The 18,787-nt window shown below is 62.7% G+C and overlaps 3 protein-coding genes across 5 annotated transcripts; 1 reads left to right on the top strand and 2 right to left on the bottom strand.

Moving 5' to 3' along the window:
* Positions 1-1,799: 1,799 nt before the first annotated feature.
* On the bottom strand, positions 1,800-5,702 carry SSR4 (signal sequence receptor subunit 4). 2 transcript variants are annotated; one of them, XM_082680979.1, is made up of 6 exons: positions 5,546-5,702; positions 3,579-3,694; positions 2,719-2,793; positions 2,475-2,564; positions 2,151-2,216; positions 1,800-1,957 (listed from the first exon to the last, which is right to left on the bottom strand). In XM_082680979.1, exons 1-6 carry the CDS (start codon positions 5,610-5,612, stop codon positions 1,853-1,855), a joined length of 519 nt encoding a protein of 172 aa, XP_082537105.1. In that variant the 5' UTR covers positions 5,613-5,702; the 3' UTR covers positions 1,800-1,852. The 2 variants fall into 2 exon arrangements, with proteins under 2 accessions (XP_082537105.1, XP_082537106.1); XM_082680980.1 differs by having other exon boundaries at positions 3,579-3,697; positions 5,546-5,700.
* Positions 5,703-5,938: 236 nt separating this feature from the next.
* IDH3G (isocitrate dehydrogenase (NAD(+)) 3 non-catalytic subunit gamma) lies at positions 5,939-14,131 on the top strand. The gene is made up of 13 exons (XM_082680837.1): positions 5,939-6,075; positions 9,632-9,670; positions 10,020-10,031; positions 10,290-10,387; positions 10,713-10,825; positions 11,950-12,010; positions 12,108-12,240; positions 12,370-12,503; positions 12,763-12,865; positions 12,957-13,103; positions 13,441-13,535; positions 13,618-13,678; positions 13,932-14,131. Exons 1-13 carry the CDS (start codon positions 5,995-5,997, stop codon positions 14,031-14,033), a joined length of 1,179 nt encoding a protein of 392 aa, XP_082536963.1. The 5' UTR covers positions 5,939-5,994; the 3' UTR covers positions 14,034-14,131.
* A 76-nt stretch (positions 14,132-14,207) lies between these two features.
* SRPK3 (SRSF protein kinase 3) lies at positions 14,208-18,783 on the bottom strand. Of its 2 annotated transcripts, XM_082680632.1 has the most exons (15): positions 18,670-18,737; positions 18,458-18,588; positions 18,215-18,323; positions 17,997-18,084; positions 17,611-17,698; positions 16,939-17,045; positions 16,692-16,857; positions 16,558-16,583; positions 16,012-16,141; positions 15,689-15,928; positions 15,497-15,597; positions 15,089-15,196; positions 14,948-15,017; positions 14,775-14,867; positions 14,208-14,634 (listed from the first exon to the last, which is right to left on the bottom strand). In XM_082680632.1, exons 1-15 carry the CDS (start codon positions 18,720-18,722, stop codon positions 14,450-14,452), a joined length of 1,695 nt encoding a protein of 564 aa, XP_082536758.1. In that variant the 5' UTR covers positions 18,723-18,737; the 3' UTR covers positions 14,208-14,449. The 2 variants fall into 2 exon arrangements, with proteins under 2 accessions (XP_082536758.1, XP_082536759.1); XM_082680633.1 differs by having other exon boundaries at positions 14,775-15,017; positions 18,670-18,783.
* Between the last annotated feature and the right edge of the window lie 4 nt (positions 18,784-18,787).

Raw genomic sequence — 18,787 nt, 5'->3', positions numbered from 1 at the left:
GAAGACCCAGCACGTCACACAGAACACCAGTGGCTTCAAGGGAGGAAAGGGCTTGTTGATGAAAAGGGGCAAACACGAGACACCACCTTCCTCTTGCCCCTCAGAGGCCTCTGGAGCGGGGGGCTAGGAACATCAACTCGTGACCGGCCCCGTTCCTTGGGAGGGGACACTCCACATAGGCCCCTGTGAAGGATGGGTTCCCAGGACCCAGCCCCTCGCAGAAAACTGGCTGCGGTTGGAGACTTAAGGCCGCCTGCTCCCTGAGCACCCCTCTCTGGCTGCTGGGGGCTCACTGTGATGGCGCTAGAGGCACCTTGCTTTTGCTCTGGGGTGGGGGCCAGGACAGGCCCGGATCCGAGGGTCCCTCGGCTGTGTGAAGGCCGGTGCTGGGGCTTGGCTCTCACTGGCTCCGGGCAATGTTGACACCAGGAGATCTGGAAGCCCTTGGCAACCGGCGCACTGGACCAGGAGTGGTGGAGCTGGGATCAAAAAGAGCCGCTGGGTGGCCAACAGCTGCCACTTTCCCCCTTAAAAGGAGGAGGAGCGGTGCTCAGCCAGCAGGCGCCACCCGAGCTCCCACCAGCCCTGTCTGGGATGCAGAAAGCGCCTCAGCCAGCAGCTCGCGCCTGGCCTGGTCTTCAGGGGCCCCATGGTTCCTGTTGTGCCCGTTTTGGGAGCGAGGACGGGGCTCTTCCCTAGAGCCTCCCTATTCCTGCCAGCCACCCATGCTGACCCGCTTCGCTTGGACTGAGGGTGCGGGGCAGGGAACAGCTGGCGTCCCCTAGCCTGGAGAAGGTCCCCAGGCAAGTCCCTCCACACTCCCGCGGAGGACAAGGCCCAGAGGAGAGCCCCACCCACTCCCGTAGGCTCTGGGCCTCCTTTGGGGTGCAGCCTCCCTGGACGCTGATCCCAAGGACCCCTCACGACAGCCTGGAGGAAGCCAGGTCACCCTAGGGCCCCTCACCTCTGCAGTCACCAGGTGGCAGCAGGGACGCTGGGCTGGTGGGAGGGCTGCGGGCTGACGTGGAGCGTGGAGCCTGCACAGGGACGCCCGCCCGGTTTCTCGAGAATATCAGTGCTCAGAGAGCGGGTTCGCTGGAGGGAAGGGACACAGCCGAGCTGGAAAGGGCTAACGATGGGCTCCTGGGAGGCTTGGGGGTCCAGGTCCTCTCTTGTGCCTTTCTCCGTGCCCCACCCGACACCAGAGGTGAGAGCATCCTGGGAGGCACCACACTGGAGCGGAGAGCTTGGAAGGACCACCCCCCTGGACAGCTACCTGGAGTACTAGCTTCGACCGCATTAAGCGCCACAGGGACGCCTGCAGCGCCCCCCAGGAAAAGCACAGGAAGTACTTCAGTGTGTGGTTCCTGCCCAGGGCCCTTCCGAAGGCCAGGAGGGGCCGTGGCTACGTGCACTGCTGACTGCTGGGTTTCGGGGAAGCTCCCCATGCCACCTGCCCTGGGCAGTTGCCCTCAAAATGGCAGGTGGTCAGAGGGTCCTTCCCTAAGCGGGCCCAGGCAGGAGAACAAGGCCACTCTTTGCCAGAGATTGGGGGGCGGAGGGGAGAGACAGCCCCGTGCCCCGCCCGGAACCAGGCAGGCAGCCCTGGGAGACGGTGGGCACTGGGTATTAGGGGGCTGAGAAGGGAGCGCTAACAATGGCCAAGAGTAAAGCAAACGTACACAAGGAGGAAGGGGACCTCCAGACCTGCCCCACTCGGTGCCTGTGCCGTCTAGGCAGGCGGAGGGATGCCGGCCACCCAGCTCTGCCCGTGTGTGTGACACAGTCCTGGTGCTTGGGATAGCTGGTAACTGTTTATTGAAAGAAGCAGGGGGGCGGGGGGGCATCACCCTCAGGCCTGGATGTGGCTCTTGGCGCTGAAGGCCAGGTAGTAGATCACTAGGCCGATGGCAGCGGCCAGTACCTCGGTGGAGACCCAGGGCCCATTCCAGGTGCCCTGCAAGAAAAGAGACCAAAGTCATTCTCGGGGGAGGGACAGGCGAGAAGGCCGGCCGCTCCAGCCACCCTCCTCCTGGGGCGCGAAGACACACTGGTCCACTTGGCTCAGCCCCCAGCTCTCGCTAAAACGCGAGGCTTGCCACCGGCTCCCTCCTTCCCCTGTGCCAGGCCAGCCCCTTCTGGCCACTCACCCGATGGTCCACGCTGACTGTGAACAGAGGTGGGATGATGGAAATGTCCTCGTTATTTCTCTGAGCCTGTGAGGGAGGTGCTGGGGTCAGGGGGCGATGCTGGGTGGGGTGGGAGAGGCAGGAACACCGGCCAGAGTCGTGGAAGGAGAAATGCGGGTGAAGGAGCGACACGGAAGGCACAGGGCCAGGTGGGGTGGGTGAGCAGGAAGGCGCCCACCGGCCGTCCTGCTCCAAGTCAGAGAGGGGACCTCAGGGTGGAGCCAGCTGGGGGCAGCGGCTATGCCCCCCCTACTGCAGGCCTGGGTGGCCTTCGGGGACACTCACCTTCCTCAGGAGGCTGTAGGACTCCTCGTCAAAGAATCTGACCTCGTAGGTGCCTGCGTGGGCGCTCTTGTGGTCTAGGCTCCAGGACACCTGGGTGGGGTGTGTTCGGCAGGGGGTGGGCAGTGCACATGGCGCCACGGCCAGCGCATCGAATTCAAGAACCCCAGCCCTGCTGGCCCGGCCTTCAAGCCACACCCGTGAACGGGTGGCCTCCCGCGAAAGTGACCACCACAGCATCCCTTACCTGGTATCGGCCCACGTCCTGGCCCCGGGTAACAGGAAACTGTTTTCCACTGACGTCAGCATAAAGAGCCATGTTCTGGGGGAGGGGATAAAAGGAGAGTCACCTTCTCCCCTCTCTGGCTGCAGGTGAGGCCCCGCTCTGCCACCCGGAGTAGCGCCCTCCGCCTGTGTGTGGGTATGGAGGCCGCCGGGCACAGCCGGGGACTGCGGTGTGTCTGGCGGGGGTACTCTCCACGTCTGTCTCCCTCCTCGGGGGCCACATCTCCCCTATGCCTGGCCTCCCTAACGCACGGCGAGCCTGTTAACTGGACACGGGCGGGATGAGTGAAGTGTTCTTGCTTCTCCTCGGAGCCTGGAAGGGGGTATCACGGTCGCGGACACCCAATGAGCTGCTTAAAGCAGACTGTACCTACCAAGGCCCAACTTCCTTCCTTCTCTGGGCCTTTAGGTTGCAGAGGCTGAGGCCAGGGCTGCTTGGCCTTGAAATGACGAAACACACATGTGGACACACACTTCGGCAAAGAGCAACCAGTAAAGGGACGCAGAAGCCTGGGGGCTGACCCTGGCTGTCTCTCCCTTCACACGTATACTCTTTGCACACACAGCAAGATGCCTGTCTATATCACCGCACATAGATGCAGCAGAGCAGGCAGGTGAGGGGAATGTTCTTTAAATATCTGCTAGAATCTGGCCTGGCTGTGCCCTGATCTCTCCTACACCTGGGAATCAAAACCCTGATTCTCCCTGTCCACACGGACCCCCAGGTCTGACCCCATCCACTGCCAGTGAGGGCCCCAGGTCTCAGCCTCACTGCTCACCTCTCGCCCCCGCACCCTCCTGGCTGAACCCCCGCTGCCTCACCTGGACCCTGTTCTTGCAAGTCAGGGAGATCTCCACGATGAAGACAGTCTCAGTAGAAATGACAGCATCCGAGGTGGTATAGTAAGAAGGGGTGATCTGGGGCTCCACACAGGCCTCTGCTGCGGAGAGGCAGAGATGAACGGCTAAGGCCTGGCTTGTGCTTGCTGGGTTAGGGCCAGAAGGGACCACCCTAACCCCACTTCCCAGAGCTCATCAGCTGAGCACACAAAGGGCCCTTTGCACCCTGCCAGGTGGGGTCTGGGAGACAGATTCAAATGATCAGTCAGAACTACAGTGGTCTTGAAGGAAGGCAGGGGAAGGGAGACACGAAGGCTTTGTACAGGTGGAACCTCAACGTACAGGCAGAACAGGTGAGTGTGTGTGTGTGTGTGGGGGGGGGGGCGTGCTGCATGAATTCACTGCACGACTCGAGTCTGTGCCTGGACCTGCAGACAGGGAAGCCGTGCAATGGTTTAGGGATGCAGTCTGCCCTGGAGCACCCTAGAAGCCCAGGGGGGGGCCAGGCTGACCTCAATCCAGAGCCATGCATGGCTCTGGACAGTTTACTGAAGGCATCTTCTGCAGACACAAAGCATGGTGCTGCTGGCAACCTATGGGGCTTTTGATATGAAGGAAAGGGTCTCTGCCCCAGACAGTTGACAGAAGACCACGACTGGCCCCAGTGTTTCCGGAGGGAAAGAAATGGCAGAGGGTCTGGGTCCATAAGCATAACTTGTCCCCTTGAACAGGGCTGCACTGAGAAAAAGGATGCTGCCGTAGTCATCTCCACACTGCTAGAGGCTAAAGGGAAGGAAAGGTGCCACCTAAATCACAAGGCGTCCACTGCTCTCCAAATGTGGTGTCCGGGCAGGGCCGTGACTTAGGCTGAAGCAGTCAGAGGCCGTGGGACTGGAATGGCGGGAGGAAGATGCCTGGGAACATGGGTGGGAGGCGGTTCTCAGGAGCCACATCCCCCAGATCCTTCCACGCTCTGCTAGACTTGACCTTTTTCCTGTGGCCACGGGGGAGCACAGAGGGGCTTTATAGTTAGGTCTGTCCTTTCCAGGCATCACTGACTATAGCGTGGGGGGGTTCCTGAGGAGCAGGAGAGCAGGGTGCAGGCGGGGAGGCCAGTTAGGCTGGTGAAACACTGCGGGCATCAAGGGCGCTGGCCTGAGGTAGGGCAGGTAAAGTGAATGCACTGAAAGTGGCCCTGACCCAGTCCAGGCCCCCAGGCCCGGGGTGGGGGCTCCTGCAAGGACCTCCTCCTAAACAAACTTCTGGACTCCAGTCTGAGCTCAGCCCTGCCACTAAGTGTTAACAACCTCTCAAGAACGTGAAGCCATCTGACTCCGCTGAAAAACCCTATAAAGATATGGCAAGGCCTCGGGGGAAACAAATCAACCGCCTGATCTAGGCACTCTAGGCCCACTCATCTTTCCCTCTTCAGTTCCTTTCTAACTCGCCCGCACTCCGGGGCCCTCTGCCTGGACCGTCCCTGCTCCCTCTTCACTCAGAGCTCTCTTCCTGGAGAGGCCTGGCCCCACCGCACCGGGTCAGGTGGCTCCTCTCCACCGGCCCAGTTTCTCGCTCCGATCGCCCGGCGCTGCAGAGCTTTGCTCCTGTCCAACCCCCCCTCCGGGACCGGGAGCTCCTGGAGTGGCAGCAGGGACGTGTGTCATTTTTCCTGCTGGAGCTGGGGCCAGGCGCACGGGAGAGGCTCTGGAACTCTTCCTCGCGGAAGTAGACGAGGGACAGACTAGGCTGTTTCTCCCAGCAGCCCAGCTGCTTGGTAAACGTGTGTGATGCAAGAGCGCGTGGTGGGCTCGGCTGCCGCGACCAGAGACCACCTGCCTCTCTGAAGAAGAAAGCCCAGACCCCCGCTTCGCCCGCACCCCTCCTCCCCCCACGCACCACCAGTCGTGGGTGAGAGGCTCGCCAGAAACGAGCTCCGGCCAGGCCGCTACCTGAGCAGCAGGAGAGGCCGGACAGCAGGAGTAGCGCCAGGGCGCCGAGAGATGCCAGCGCCGCCATCGCCTCTTCTCTGCCGAGGGAAAAAGAGAGCGACTCCCCTGAACACGAGGAGCAGACGAGGAAGCGCGACGCGTAAGCGGCCGCAGCAGCCAATCAGGGGCCGGCGGGCCGGGCGGGCCTGTGACGTCGCCAGCGGCACTGACGTGTCCCCTCCCCGGACCAGGGGCCCAGCGGGCCGCCCTCCCCCGCAAGATGGCGACGACGATGGCGACGGCGGCGGCGGCGGCGCCGCTGTCGGCGCCGGAAGAGGGCGTGAAAACCGGCGCGGCCGTGTGCGTGCGCACTGCGGGACCACGCCCCCTCCCGGGACTTCGCGCCCCGCCGAACTCTCGCGAGAGCGGCATCTGCGAGTCGGAACCTGCGGCAGTTCTCACTTTTCATCATGGCGCTGAAGGTGGCGACGGCCGCGGGCGGCGCTGTGAAGGCAGTGCTCAGGCCGGCCCTCCTCTGCCGTCCTTGGGAGGTGAGAAGCAGGAGCGGGCCACGGGAACAGCCGCGGCGATCGCTGAGGGGTGCTTGCACCTCGTCGGGGTTAGGCCGGCGGCCGCCGCTCTCGGAGCGTCCTGGGGCCCGATTGGCTGCGGGTCCCGTGAGGGGAGGGGAGAGCGCTGCGGGCCAGGGTTGATTGGCCACCTTCGCTGTCACTGAAGGGGTTAGCCAAAGTTGATTCTGGTCTGGCTTCTCAGGGGTCTGCATCTTGTGGCGGGGGAGCTCCCAATGGGCGGGGAGAGTGGACCCCGGGGGGCAGTGTCAACTCCCTAGTGTCCTTGTGGGAAACCCCTCCCCTAAGGCGGTCACGTGGCCGGCCCGCCTCGCTCTTGCCCTCTTGGGAATCGGTTCCTGGCCGCCCTGCCTCTTCAAGTTTCCCTTTTGTGGACCGCTTTGCCACCTCTCCCAGTGGAGGTGGTGAATCGGCCTTTGCTGGTGCCCCAGAGCCTCCCCCCCCCCCCACCGCAGGCGCCTGGAATGGGAAGGAGCTAGGATTCTTGAAGCTGACGGGTTGGGAGGCCGCGAGGGCTTTGCTTCCGTTGTTCTCTGTTTAGGATCTTGGTTATTCAGGTCTGATTCCTCTCTCTTGACACGCTTGAATGAGGATAATTTAGTCCCTGGGTGGGTTGGAAGCCATCTGAAGCGTCATCGAGTCAGGACTGGCCCTGAGGGACGAGAGGTCTGACCTCTCTGGGTTCCAGTTTCTCCTCTGTCTCAAAGGATCCACCCAACTCTGACCTTCCAGAACTCTGTGACTTTGCTGACACTACTTGTGGACATGTCTTCAGCCATGCTTCCCCCCTCTGAGCCCTGGGGAAGACTGCCCTGTAACAGCTTCTGGTTTATGAAATTATGTTTAAAATGCTGACTCCTCCCACTTGCTCGCCAGAGGCTTTCCAGAGGTCCCTGGCAGCTAGGCTCTTGCAGGATCTTGGTGGGGACATCTGTCTCCTCCCTGACTTCCCCTGTGTGTGTGCTTGTGTCTATATTGGGGCAGGGATGGGGGGCAGTGAAAGGCTGCTAGCTGGGCAATGCCTTGCCCTGAGACTGGTTGTCCTGGGTATGGGAACCTTTAGAGATGAAGCCCAGATCTTTGGTCCCACTAATTGGGACCTCGTGGGAAAATATGCCGCCACCATTGGTACTTGATCCAACAGAAACATGCTGATGAGAGAACCCTCACTAAAATGTGGATCATGGGAGCCCTTAGGCTGGGACACGTACCATTCTGAACTCCTTTCTTTCTGTGGCACTATCAAAGGACGAGGGTAACAGTCCACCTTCCTGCTTGATGAACAAGCTGGAGACCAATGCATATATCCCATTCTGCCTCATACTGGGCTCCTTTGATAGGTAGCTTCACAGAACCTTTGTAACCTCCTGAAGGAAGGTGCCTGAATGTGTCCAGAGCAAGGTCAGGGAAGTCACTATCCTGAGAGCTCTCCGGGTCTTTGGCCAAAGCTGGATGGAACATCTAGCATTGGGACCAGGTGAGAGAGACGTTCGGCCCTGGTGGTAGTGATGGGGTCCAGGGTCTGGTGGGGTGTGGTTGTGCAGATGCAGAGCCAGGCCTGGTGTGAGCGCTGGCTCACCGGCACAGCCAGGTTACCTGCCAGGTGCCAGTAGGCCTCAGAGGGCTGAAACCCAGGAGGAGTTACTGCACGGAGCTGTAGGGGTCAGCCCAGCATCCCCTCACTGGCCAGCAGCCTTGAACACTGGCCTGAGGGGCTGGTGGGGTTAAGGGGGGCGTATGCTTTTGCATAGCCCTGTGTGCTCTTCTAGCGACTGAACAGCTTGCATACCTCTTCTTGCTTAATGTTTCCAGCAGTCAGATAAAGTAGGCACCTCTATTCTGTGGATTTCAGGTAAGGGTGGGAAGCTCAGCAAGGGTAAGCCATTTGCCAGCAAGAGTAGTAGATGGAGGATTTGGACCGAGGTCGACCTAGCCTCAAAGCCCGTCATATCTTCCTTCATTTTCTGATATGCTCATTCATTCAGTAAATGTTTTTTGTGTCCCAGCTCTGGACCAGGCATTCTGCTCGGTCTTGGGGTGACAGTAGGGGATCAGACAGACATGGTGTCCACTCTCAGGGGCTTAGGGGTAGGAGAGGGAGCACAGCAGTGATAACCTAGTGAGACTGTGGTTGAGGGGAAGGGAGTGGGGTGGGTAGGGCTTTGGGAGCCCGGGGGACCAACAGCTCAGCAGCCTTAGGGCATCAGGGAAGGCTTCCTGGAGGAAAGGCAGTCTCAATACAGACACCATCCACAAGTTTGTATTGAGAGCCTACAGATAAGATGAATCCAGATACTGACAATTGCTAGAAGGAAAACAGAAAAGCCCCAAGTATGCGTCAGACTGCAGACCCGGGGGCCCCATGGATCAGCAGAAACCCCCAGGGCCTGTTGTCCTGTTAGTCACCCCCTTCCTAACCCCTGTGCTGCCAGAGTTCTGTGCAAGGGGGAGCCTTGTGAAAACCAGCCGGGGAGACCCAGATGGGGCGGTCAGCCTCTGCGTGAGCTTTCTGGACTTCTAGCAGGAAGGCATGGCTCTTTGGAAAATGGCCACAGTGACTCTGCCATTGGCTGCCCCAGCAGGCAAGTGGCAGGGCATTCCCAAGCGATAAGGAGGACCTTGGCCCTGCCCCTGTCTCTGGATTGAAGGGCACCCAGGCGGGGCACAACAGGGAGGAAAGTGTGTGGGCCTGTAGCCCCGCTGCGGTGGGAGCTGGGACATGGGCTGCTTCTTCCAGGAAAGTGTGGGGACTCCAGATGGGTCACTCTGAGCACCTGTCCCATTTGACTCGGGTGGCTTTTGCTCTGCAGCTGTCAGGCATGGCACCGGTGTGACCAAGTGCGGCTGTTTCAGGTGGGGGGTGGGGACATCTGTCATCCATGTAGGCCACAAAGCAGTTTTGCAATCCTTCATGAAAGCCTTCTGAAAGATTGGCGTCTGCTATTCCTCTGCAAATGGTTGCATTTTTAGATTTCTGGTTCTAGAGTGCTGTTCCGCATGGTGCCAACAGTGCTTATCTCTGGGTGGACGGGGCTGGGTGCTATCTTCTTCCTCCCAATCTTCGTGTTCTGTCCATATGCTGCTTTTGTAACAAGAAAACATGATCTTTAAAATGATGTAAATGATGGTCGTGGTGGCCCAGTGGTTTATCACGATTTCCCTATTGTACTACGTTTGGCGTGCCAACTTCTCCAAGTTACAGACATCACTGAGCAGGAATAATTGGCTGAAGAAGACCAGAAACAAGAAAAGGTGGGGAGGGGGATGTAAACATTTTTTAAAAAACTGACCAGGGACCTGAAGGAGGTGTAAAGCGTTGTAGCGACCCTCCGCGGTGCTCCGACGGGCTGGTCTGTGTGCTGCTGTGTGCTAGACAGCGGTGCACGGGGGAGGCGCAGGGCCTGTCTGGGCGCGGTGAGGACGCTCGCCTTCCCTGCCAGGAGCTCGGCTGGCCCGTTTGCCAAATTGGCTTTCTGGGCTAGATGGCAACCACTAGCGTCTGGGTTCTCTTTGCCAGGTTCTAGGTGCCCACGAAGCCCCCCGGAGGAGCTTCTCAGTAAGTACCCACCCGAGTGTGTGCATGCACGTGCGTGTGTTGATGTTCACGTGTGCCCGCCTGTGTGTGTGCGGAGGCGTGTGTGTACAGGTGCATGTGGATGCACTCACAGGCAGGCGTGGGTGCAGAGGTGTGTGTGTGTGCGCGCGTGCACGTGCGTGTGTCGTGCCTCTGGGCTCCCTGCCCTTCTGTGTCTCTCCCCCTGAGGTGCAGTCTCCAGAGCTCGCCCACCCCTTCTCCCCTGAACCGTGCTAGACGGCGCCCCAGGGAAACAGCCCCATTCCCCAGCAGAGCTTGTTCCTCCAGCCTTGACTGATCTGTGTCTTCTTCCTTCCTGTCCCGCCTCTAGCAACAAACAATTGTGAGTGTTTTTCTCATCTGCCTGTTAGGTTGGGGCTTTTAGTTGCTTTGGGATTGACCCGGGTCCAGGCGGGGACGGGGCCTGTTTCTGCTGTTGTCCTCGCGACCCAGGAGCGCCCCCCGCCGTGAGCAGCCCTGTCTGGGGTGGGTGGGGCAGGGTGTAGGGGTGTGGTACCCCAAGCTGGCGCCTCCCAGTGGGCCTTCCCACTGGGTCAGTGCTGGAGGGGGGAAGGGAACTGAAGCCTCCCCGTCCTTCTAGCCCCCGTCGGCTAAGTATGGTGGGCGGCACACGGTCACCATGATCCCAGGGGATGGCATCGGGCCAGAGCTCATGTTGCACGTCAAGTCTGTGTTCAGGTACAGAGCCCCTGGGCCCAGCCAGGGGGACCCTGAGAACTTTGTGCCAAGAGGGGCAGTGAGCCAGTGGTGGGAGGCCTTTTGTCCCAGTGTCTGCGATCCTAGCAGGCCGGCCCGGGCACGGGGAGGGTGGAACCAGGCCCACTGACAGTGTTGTGGAGTGTAAGTGCATGCCTGTCAGCTGGCGCAGGTGGGCTCAGTCTCCCCTCAGCCAGAGCCAGGGCAGGGTGGGCAGCAGCAGGGGAGAGGCCTCTGCACCCAGTGGTCCAGGCAGGCTTCCCAGACGGAGGCCTGGGGCCGCCGCCCTGACCCTGCTCTGCCCCAGGCATGCGTGTGTGCCTGTGGACTTCGAAGAGGTGCACGTGAGCTCCAACGCCGACGAGGAGGACATCCGAAACGCCATCATGGCCATACGGCGGAACCGCGTGGCCCTGAAGGGTGAGCTCGGGGGCCAGGATGGGGCACCGCACGTGATTCCTTTCACCTCCAAGCTGACACTTGTCCCTGGGGCCCCACTGATGCTGCGATTCTGAGGTCTCAGTGGCACTAGGCTCTGCGGGAGCCTGTCCAGGGAGGGGCCCCCTTCCACCCCCTTCTTCCCTCCTGAGGCAGCCCTCTCTGCTGGAGTCAGCTTTGACCCGCAGAGTCTTTCTTCACAAACCACGTGTCACAGAGATGCGATTGTAACCCTCTGCCTGCCGCCTTGGTTCCAGTTGGCACAGCTGTGCATGTTACAGACGGGAGCTTTACCCTTTCTGAGTTTGCCTTGGTTTGCTCCAGGTCCTTAAACTGTTTCCATCACTCATTCTGCAAACTTTAGACCATTACTGTGTGAGGAGTGAGTGAGCAAAGATGAACCCAGTTAGAGCCCCAGGCCCTGGCAGTCACGTGGAGGGGCAGCCATGTTAACTACAGGGTGCCCAAGGCACTGTGGGTGAAGGAAGTCCAGGCAGGGTGTGAGTTGGAGGGCCGGCGGCCCTGGTGGCCCTGAGAAAGCCCTCCTCTACTTGGCACTCTCTGACTGCCTTCTCTCAGCAGCTGCTGGCCCTCTGGGTGCCCTGGTCCCAGCCAAGGTAAAGCTGTGGTCTTTTCCAGGCAACCCCTGCCTGCCTCTGAGCTGCAGCTCTTGTGCTTCCTCGACGCAGGGCCTGGCACTAACCGTGGCCAAGGTCCCCTTGCTGGTGCCAGCCTAGCCACCAGCCTGTTAGTAAGCAAGAGTGGTCACTTTCTGTCCATTCCCCACCCAGGGTCTAGCAAGACCTGGCCAGATGCCAACCCTTGTTCATTCATTCATTCGTTCAGTATTTATTGAGTGCATGCTACGTGCCAGGAGCCCATCAGTGAACCAAACGCATAGACACACATGCCCCTCTGCCCCATGGGGCTTACGCTGCAAGTTACGCTAGAGTGTTCCATGAAACACTTCTGCCGCCGGAAGCTGCTGTGTCCTTCTGTTGGAGTCACCCTTGGCACACATCCCCTGGGTCAGAAAGGGGGATATGGTGGTACAGCTGAGCCTGGGGTGCCCTCTCCAGCCTGCTGGTCTTGTTTCTGTCCTGCAGGCAATATTGAAACAAACCATAACCTGCCGCCATCCCACAAATCCCGAAACAACATCCTTCGGTGAGAGCCAAGTGCATGGGCTGGGGGCTTGGCAGGGGTGGGGGTGCCAGCAGAGAGATGTTGCACTTGCCGGCTGCTTCTCCCTCTGTGCCCCTAGCACCAGCCTGGACCTCTACGCCAACGTCATCCACTGTAAGAGCCTGCCGGGAGTGGTGACGCGGCACAGGGACATAGATATCCTCATCGTCCGGGAAAACACGGAGGGCGAGTATAGCAGCCTGGAGCATGAGGTGGGGGCGTGTTGGCGGGCGTGAGCTCGGCTAGGGCGCTGGTCGGGGACGCCGTGCCCGAGGGGAACCTTGTGCTAGAGGGCAGGCTCGGACAGGCCGTGGGCCTCTTCTCCCTCGTCCCCTTCTCAGAGCGTGGCAGGGGTGGTGGAGAGCCTGAAGATCATCACCGAGGCCAGGTCGCTGCGTATTGCCGAGTATGCCTTCACGCTGGCCCGGGAGAGCGGGCGCAAGAAAGTGACGGCCGTGCACAAGGCCAACATCATGTATGCCCCCCGCCTCGCGCCGCCGCGCTGCCGCCGGGGCCTGCTCTCTGGGACTCGGGGCCCGGGACTACGCCCTGTTGCCCGTTTCCCAGCTGTGGCCTCACCGCAGTGCACACCTAGGGGAGGTGGAACGGGATTCTGCCCGTCCCGCAGACGGCACTGGTTGTAGTTTAGAACCCAGCCTTCTGTGGCGTCTGCGTGCCCCGTCCCTCCAGCTGACGGTTGCAGTGGCCAAGCTGGTGTCCTGCATCCCCCTTAGGAAACTGGGCGATGGGCTCTTCCTCCAGTGCTGCAAGGCGGTGGCAGCCCGTTACCCCCAGATCACCTTCGAGAATATGATCGTGGACAACACCACCATGCAGGTAGTTAGGCTGCCATGCTGCGTGGCCCCTGCCCTGGGCTCCCGGGGCTGCCTGTGCTCCAGGTGCTGGCCGTCCCCTCCTTGCCCCACAGCTGGTGTCCCGGCCCCAGCAGTTCGATGTCATGGTGATGCCCAATCTCTACGGCAACATCGTCAACAACGTCTGCGCGGGGTTGGTTGGGGGCCCCGGCCTCGTAGCTGGGGCCAACTACGGCCACGTGTATGCCGTGTTTGAGACGGTGAGTGCCACCAGCAGTGCCAGGGCCACTGGCTTTTGTGAACTATAGCTCACAAACTTCCTAGGTCACCCATTGAAAGTGTACGATTTATTGGTTTCTAAGATATTCAGAGTTGTGCAACCATCCCCACTCTCTAATTCCAGAACGTTTCCATCCCCCCAGAAGAAATCTTGTACTTGTGGCTGTCACTCTCTGTTCCCCCCTCCCAGCCCCCGGCACCAAAGTCATCTGCTTTCTGTCTCTGGATGTGCCTGTTCTGGACGCTTTGCACGAATGCAGTGTACACTCGATGTGCTTGTGTTTCCCAGCCCCCTCCTTTGCGTCTCGCCTCTTCCAGGCTACGAGGAACACAGGCAAGAGCATCGCCAACAGGAACATCGCCAACCCCACGGCTACGCTGCTGGCAAGCTGCATGATGCTCGACCACCTCAAGTAAGTGGCTTCTCGATGCCGGGCCCTGGCCCCCGGCCCGCGCCCCAGGCCGCGAGGACCAAGGTCTGCCCTTCGTTCTCAGGCTCCACTCCTACGCCACCTCCATCCGCAAGGCCGTCTTGGCGTCCATGGACAATGAAAATGTGAGGCTCCCACCCCCGCCCGGGTTGAGGGGCTGGAAATGGCGACCTGGCACCTGTGCTGCCCCCAAGGTGGGGGGGTGTATCAGGCAGAGTGGGGGCCTTCGGGGCCTTAGCTGGTATGACTGCCCTCCTGGTGGCGCTCCCAGCCCCTGCAGGCCACGGGGCGCTGTGGGCAGCCCTGGGCTGCCTGCAGGCTAGGGCGCAGGTGTTGGCTGGGCCCCGCTGTGTGCCCAAGCTTGCCCGTCTCCTGCAGATGCACACCCCAGACATCGGGGGCCAGGGCACCACATCGGAAGCCATCCAGGACATCATCCGCCGTATCCGTGTCATCAACGGCCGGGCCGTGGAGGCCTAGGCCGTCCCCGGGACTGTCTCGGCCCACCCTTTAGACCCCCTTCACGCCCCCAGCACCCTGAGTGGCTCGGTGGGCGGACCCAGAATAAACCCACTTCTGCCCCAGCCCTTGGCCGCGTGCTTCTGTGGCTCCAGGACGCGGGTGTTTCAGTCACACTTTATTAAGAAAACAGGCAGTGCGCTTCCCATTCAGAGGGCCCTCTGCGAGGGTTGGGGGCAGAACGAATTCTGAAAGGCAGGCCTGGCCCTGGTATCTGTCTGCCCTGCTGGGGGGGGGTTGTGAGAGGGCGGGCGGGCGGTGTGAGGCACTCAGCAGGGTGGGTGGGGCGGAGCCGTCCTGCTTTCCCTGAAGGCACTGAGGGCTGGGGGTCGGGGGCAGCCAGGACCGTCCCACGCTGCCCAAAGCACCAGCCGGGCCTAGGGATTGAGCCAAGGGTGCTGGAGGCAGTCGGCCGCGCTGGCCCGCTTTTCGGGGATGTACTCCATCATGGGCAGCAGGAAAGCGCTGAACTGCGTGGCCTGCTCCAGGGGCCACTCGTACTTCTCCATGAGCACCTCGTACAGGCCCCAGTGCTTGAGGTTGTGGATGTGCCGCAGCTCTCCTGGGGGCAGGCCGGTGGGCCTTAGGTCAGACTCCACCAGGGAGGACTCTGATCTGGGACCCCTTGCTCCCCCTATTTCAGAACCCAAGGTCCCTGCCCCGCCCCTTGCATCCAGGTGGCCTGCGCCCGCTCGGCCCCACCTCTCCGGTTGAAGAACTCCCGGGAATAGCGGCCCGAGAGGGCAAAGGCCGGGGGGATGTCTCCCAGCAGCTCCACGATGTGGGCGATGTGGTCTGTGAATAGACAGGGGGCTGGGAGGAAGCCGGGCGGCCGGGAGACCCCGAGGCCGAGCCCAGGGCCTGCCTCCCCCTACCCTCGTCACGACTGTAGTCTTCTCCGGAGTGTGGCTCGAACAGGTAGTCGCCAGTGGCCAGCTCGAAGGCCTGGAAGGGGGAGAGGGTGAGGCTGCGGCCGGTGGGCCAGCTCTGGGCGGGGGTAGCCCAAACGGACGTACCATGCACGCCGTGCTCCAGATGTCGGCCGGGGGCCCGTACTCGGCGCCGATCAGCACCTCCACGGCCCGGTACTGCCGTGTCTGGATGTCCTCGGTGAAGTGCTTGTGCTGCAGGCAAGGGGAGCCCTGGGGAGGAGCTGGGGCCATGGCTGGCCTCCCCTCACTGCCCCCCTCTCGTCTCCCACCTCCTCTGGGCCGTGCACCCGCGGAGCACAGTGGGGCTCACTCTGAGCCTCAGCGTCCCCGGGTGTCCCGAGGGTCTGGCCAGACGACCTGAGGCTGAGGCTGGCCACTTCCCTGTGGCCCCCCACCCCCTGCCGTGGGCCCAGCTCTGCTGACCAGGCGGGCCGGTGCTGGTTTCGGCTCAGGCCTGTGCCGCCTCCTTCATAGCAGGGCGCCCGCTCGTACCACCCAGCAGGCGTTGCCCAGGTCTGCGATCTTGATCTTGATCTTGTCTGCATTTTGGGGCTCTAGGGGGTTCACCAGGAGGTTGGAGGCACCAAATGGGGCTGGGGAAGCAAGAGAAGGGAGAGAGACTGAGCTGGCCTGGACCTGCCCTGCCCGGCCCCGCCCACCTGTGCCTGCCGCTGCCTGACTTACTGCTGGGTGACAGGAGGCCCCCGGTCTCGCGTTGGTTGGAAGAGCCTGAGAGGATGGAGCACGAGGCGGGGGAGAAGAGGGAGCCCGAGAAGCCTGAGGTCTGGGAGCTGGGGCTGAGGCTGCGGCTGCCCCCGGGGGCAGGGGAGGAGGAGGCCGGGGAGGGGCCGGCCGCGGCCCCCCCAGGGTGGCAGCCGGAAGAGGAGGTGGAGCCGCTGCCCCCCTCTAGTCTTGAGCCAGAGTCTGGGGAGACGGGCAGAGGTGGTGTGTGAGCAGACGCCGCTGCGGCACGTGCCAGGCGGCCCTGCGCCCCCCTGGCCCCTCACCCTCGGCCTGGGCGGCTGCCTCCATGGCCTCCAGCCTCTGCAGGTCCCGAAGCCGCTCCTCCAGCAGCCGCTTCTGCTGGTTCCGCTTGCGCCTCATCTTCTTCCTCTTGTTTTTGGACAGCTTACCGGTCTGCCGTTAGAGCCAGGGTCACTCCGGGGTGCCCGTCACCCATCCCCGAGCAGCCCGAGCCTCTGCCCGTGGCCTGCAGGCCCGGGGGCTCCAGGGACACCAGACGTGGCAGTGCCCCCTCACCCGCCTCCTGTCTCCCCTCCTGCCCGCCACTCCCCAGAGCTTGAGGCTGGGGAGGAACCAGCAGGCCTGCCTGTGGGTGCCAGCCTCCCCTAGGGGCAGCTCTGGCCCCTCCCAGCCTCGGATGCAGTGTCCTTCCACTGAGACGGGGGCGAGCCCAGCAGCCACCCAGGGCAGTTTGGGGCACGTGGCCCACTCTGCGTATCATCCGCATCCGGGCCACCCAGCCGCTTGGAAGCGCCACTGCAGGAGTGCTGGGGAGGGTGAGGCCCAGGAAGAGGGGCGCCCCCACTTACCAACACCTCCTGGGGGGCACTGCTGACTGGGGGTGGGGCCGGCAGAGCATGGAGTGACAGAAAGGAAGCGAGACTCAGGCAGGGGCTGAGGCCACGGGCCCCGCCCCGCCCCGCCCCGCGCGGGCTCTCGGTACCTGTGGACCGGGATGGGGGCGGGGCCCCTGACCGCTGCCACTCCGTGGCCTCCGCAGCCAGGCGCCTGATGTAGGCGTCGCCCACACACAGCAGGATGTTTTCAGGCTTGATGTCCGTGTGGATGACCTTGCACTTGGTGTGGAGGTAATCCAGGCCGCGCAGCACCTGGGGAGAGCCACGCCTGAGCTCCCCCGGCGCCGCCCAGGCCGCCTCGCAGCGCTCTTCGGCCAGGCGCCTGCTGCTCACCTGCCTCACGATGCTCTTCACGCAGGGCACGGGCAGGCCCTGGTAGTTGGACTTGATGATCCACTTGAGGAGCTGGTGGCCTAGGACCTCCAGTACCATGCACACGTCTTGGGCCGGGAGTGAAGGGCGGTCAGTGGGCAAGCAGCTGGGGCACAGGCCCCGCCCACCCTCAGCTGGGGCGGGGGAGCAACGAGCCTCAGGCAGTGCAGAGCTGGGTCTGGGAGGTCCCGGTATTGCTACCATCCCGGTGTCATAGTGTCCCTGTCACTCTAGGTGTGCCAGTTGGGACAGTACCTTCCACGGTCACCCTAGGGAGAGGGCACTGGAGGAATAGGCGGGTTTCTCAGCCCATCCCCAGTCCTACGCCCAAGTCTGCTAAAGAGCCTACGGACAGCCCCCCGAAAGGGAAGGCACTGCCACAGAGGTGGGCCCTCCCACCTGGGGGTAAGCCAGCAACACCCGTGGATAGCCAGTGCCAACCTGGTCATCCGCTCCCTGCCCCCCACACAGAAACACAAATCCCCAAAGTGGTGATGGAGATATTGCGCAGTGTCACTGGAAGGGATAAACCCCCATCGTGCAGATCAGCAAACTGAGGCCCTAGGAGCTGGGAAGGCATGAGCCAGCTGGCCCCTGCGCTGCCACACTGCTTGCTCAGCCTACGAAGGATACGGACTCCATTAACCCCTGAGATCCTGAAGTCGTCGATGAGCTGGACAATGGTTTCTCTTTTGGGGTCACTGGGGTCACTGTCTCGGACCTGGAGCAAAAGCCAAGGGGCCACAGACGGCTGCAACCTGCCCCTCGCCAGCTGCTCCCCGGGCGGCCCCTCCGGGGTGGGGGCCTCCCTCCCGCCCCAGCTGGGCCCCGCTGGAAGAAAGGCTGCCGGCCCGCCCTTGCCCGCTCCTCGGGTCCTCCCACTCCACGGAGCCAGCTGGAGCCTGCCCCTGCGGGAGCCCTGCCCCCACCCCCGCGGAGCCCCGGCAGGCCTTGCACCCACATTGCCAGGCCCTGGGCGGCTCCTGGGGCGCTGGGAGCGGGTAGGGGAGGCGCCTCACACATTTCAGGAGCTTGATCTCATCCACAGCTGTCTCCGTGTAATGCCCTGCGCTCTTCACCACTTTGAGGGCCACGAAGCGCTTGCGCCTGCAACACCGAGACCCGCGTCGGCTGCCGGCACCGGCCAGACCCACGGGGCCGTCACCGTGGCCTCAGCGGTGCCCAAGGGCGGGACCCCAGCTGGCGTGGGGCCTCGGGGGGTGGAGGGGGCACTCACTGGATGTCCCAGCAGAGCCAGACGGTGGAGAAGTGGCCCCAGCCCAGCTTGCGCACCACGTGGTACCGCCCATTGAACAGGTCCCCGATCTTCACGGGGTAGTAGCCACCTGGGGAAGGGAGCCCGTCGGGCGCGGTGGGGGTGTTGCCTTCCCCGTGCCCGGGACAGCGCGGCCCGCCGGCGCCCGGCCCACGTGGGCTGGCCCTGGCCCCTCCCCGCGGGCGGCGCCGAGGCAGGCCTCACCCTTGCAGTAGTCCTTGGCATCCTCCTGCTCCTCGTCGTCGGAGCCCAGTAGCCCCCGTAGTATCCGTGGCGCCGGCGCGGCGGGGGCCCGTTCGGAGCCTGAGGACTCGAGCCCACAGGAGGCCTGCGAGCTGTGGGTGGGGTGGGTGGGCGGTGAGCGCGCGCGCGCGCGCGAGGCGCCAGGGGCCCCGGGCGCCCAGGCCGAGCCCTACCTGCTGCTGCTGCTGCCACTGTCCCCGCCGCCGCCCAGCGCGCTGGTGCTCATCCCGGCAGCGCTGCCCGCGGCTCCGGCGCCCGGGCGGCTGCTCCTGTGGGGCCCGGCCGCGGCCT

The sequence above is a fragment of the Grampus griseus genome, assembly GCF_964374135.1.
Source record: "Grampus griseus genome assembly, chromosome: X".
Classification (NCBI taxonomy): domain Eukaryota; kingdom Metazoa; phylum Chordata; class Mammalia; order Artiodactyla; family Delphinidae; genus Grampus; species Grampus griseus.
This window is presented reverse-complemented; position numbering and strand designations above follow the sequence as displayed.

Bases quoted from the DNA above. Each gene is read 5' to 3' on its own strand.
- SSR4 (XM_082680980.1), bottom strand. From the start codon at position 5,612: ATGGCGGCGCTGGCATCTCTCGGCGCCCTGGCGCTACTCCTGCTGTCC. The intron at 3,698-5,545 runs GTAGCGGCCTGG...GCCTCTCCGCAG, and splicing joins CGGCCTCTCCTGCTGCTCAG to CAGAGGCCTGTGTGGAGCCC. The intron at 2,794-3,578 runs GTGAGGCAGCGG...CCCCTCCCCCAG, and splicing joins CTTGCAAGAACAGGGTCCAG to AACATGGCTCTTTATGCTGA.
- IDH3G (XM_082680837.1), top strand. From the start codon at position 5,995: ATGGCGCTGAAGGTGGCGACGGCCGCGGGCGGCGCTGTGAAGGCAGTG. The intron at 6,076-9,631 runs GTGAGAAGCAGG...TCTCTTTGCCAG, and splicing joins TCCTCTGCCGTCCTTGGGAG to GTTCTAGGTGCCCACGAAGC. The intron at 10,388-10,712 runs GTACAGAGCCCC...GCTCTGCCCCAG, and splicing joins CACGTCAAGTCTGTGTTCAG to GCATGCGTGTGTGCCTGTGG.
- SRPK3 (XM_082680633.1), bottom strand. From the start codon at position 18,722: ATGAGCACCAGCGCGCTGGGCGGCGGCGGGGACAGTGGCAGCAGCAGC. The intron at 18,324-18,457 runs GTGAGGCCTGCC...TCCCTTCCCCAG, and splicing joins TGCCAAGGACTACTGCAAGG to GTGGCTACTACCCCGTGAAG. The intron at 15,018-15,088 runs GTACGTCCGTTT...TCCCCCTTCCAG, and splicing joins TCTGGAGCACGGCGTGCATG to GCCTTCGAGCTGGCCACTGG.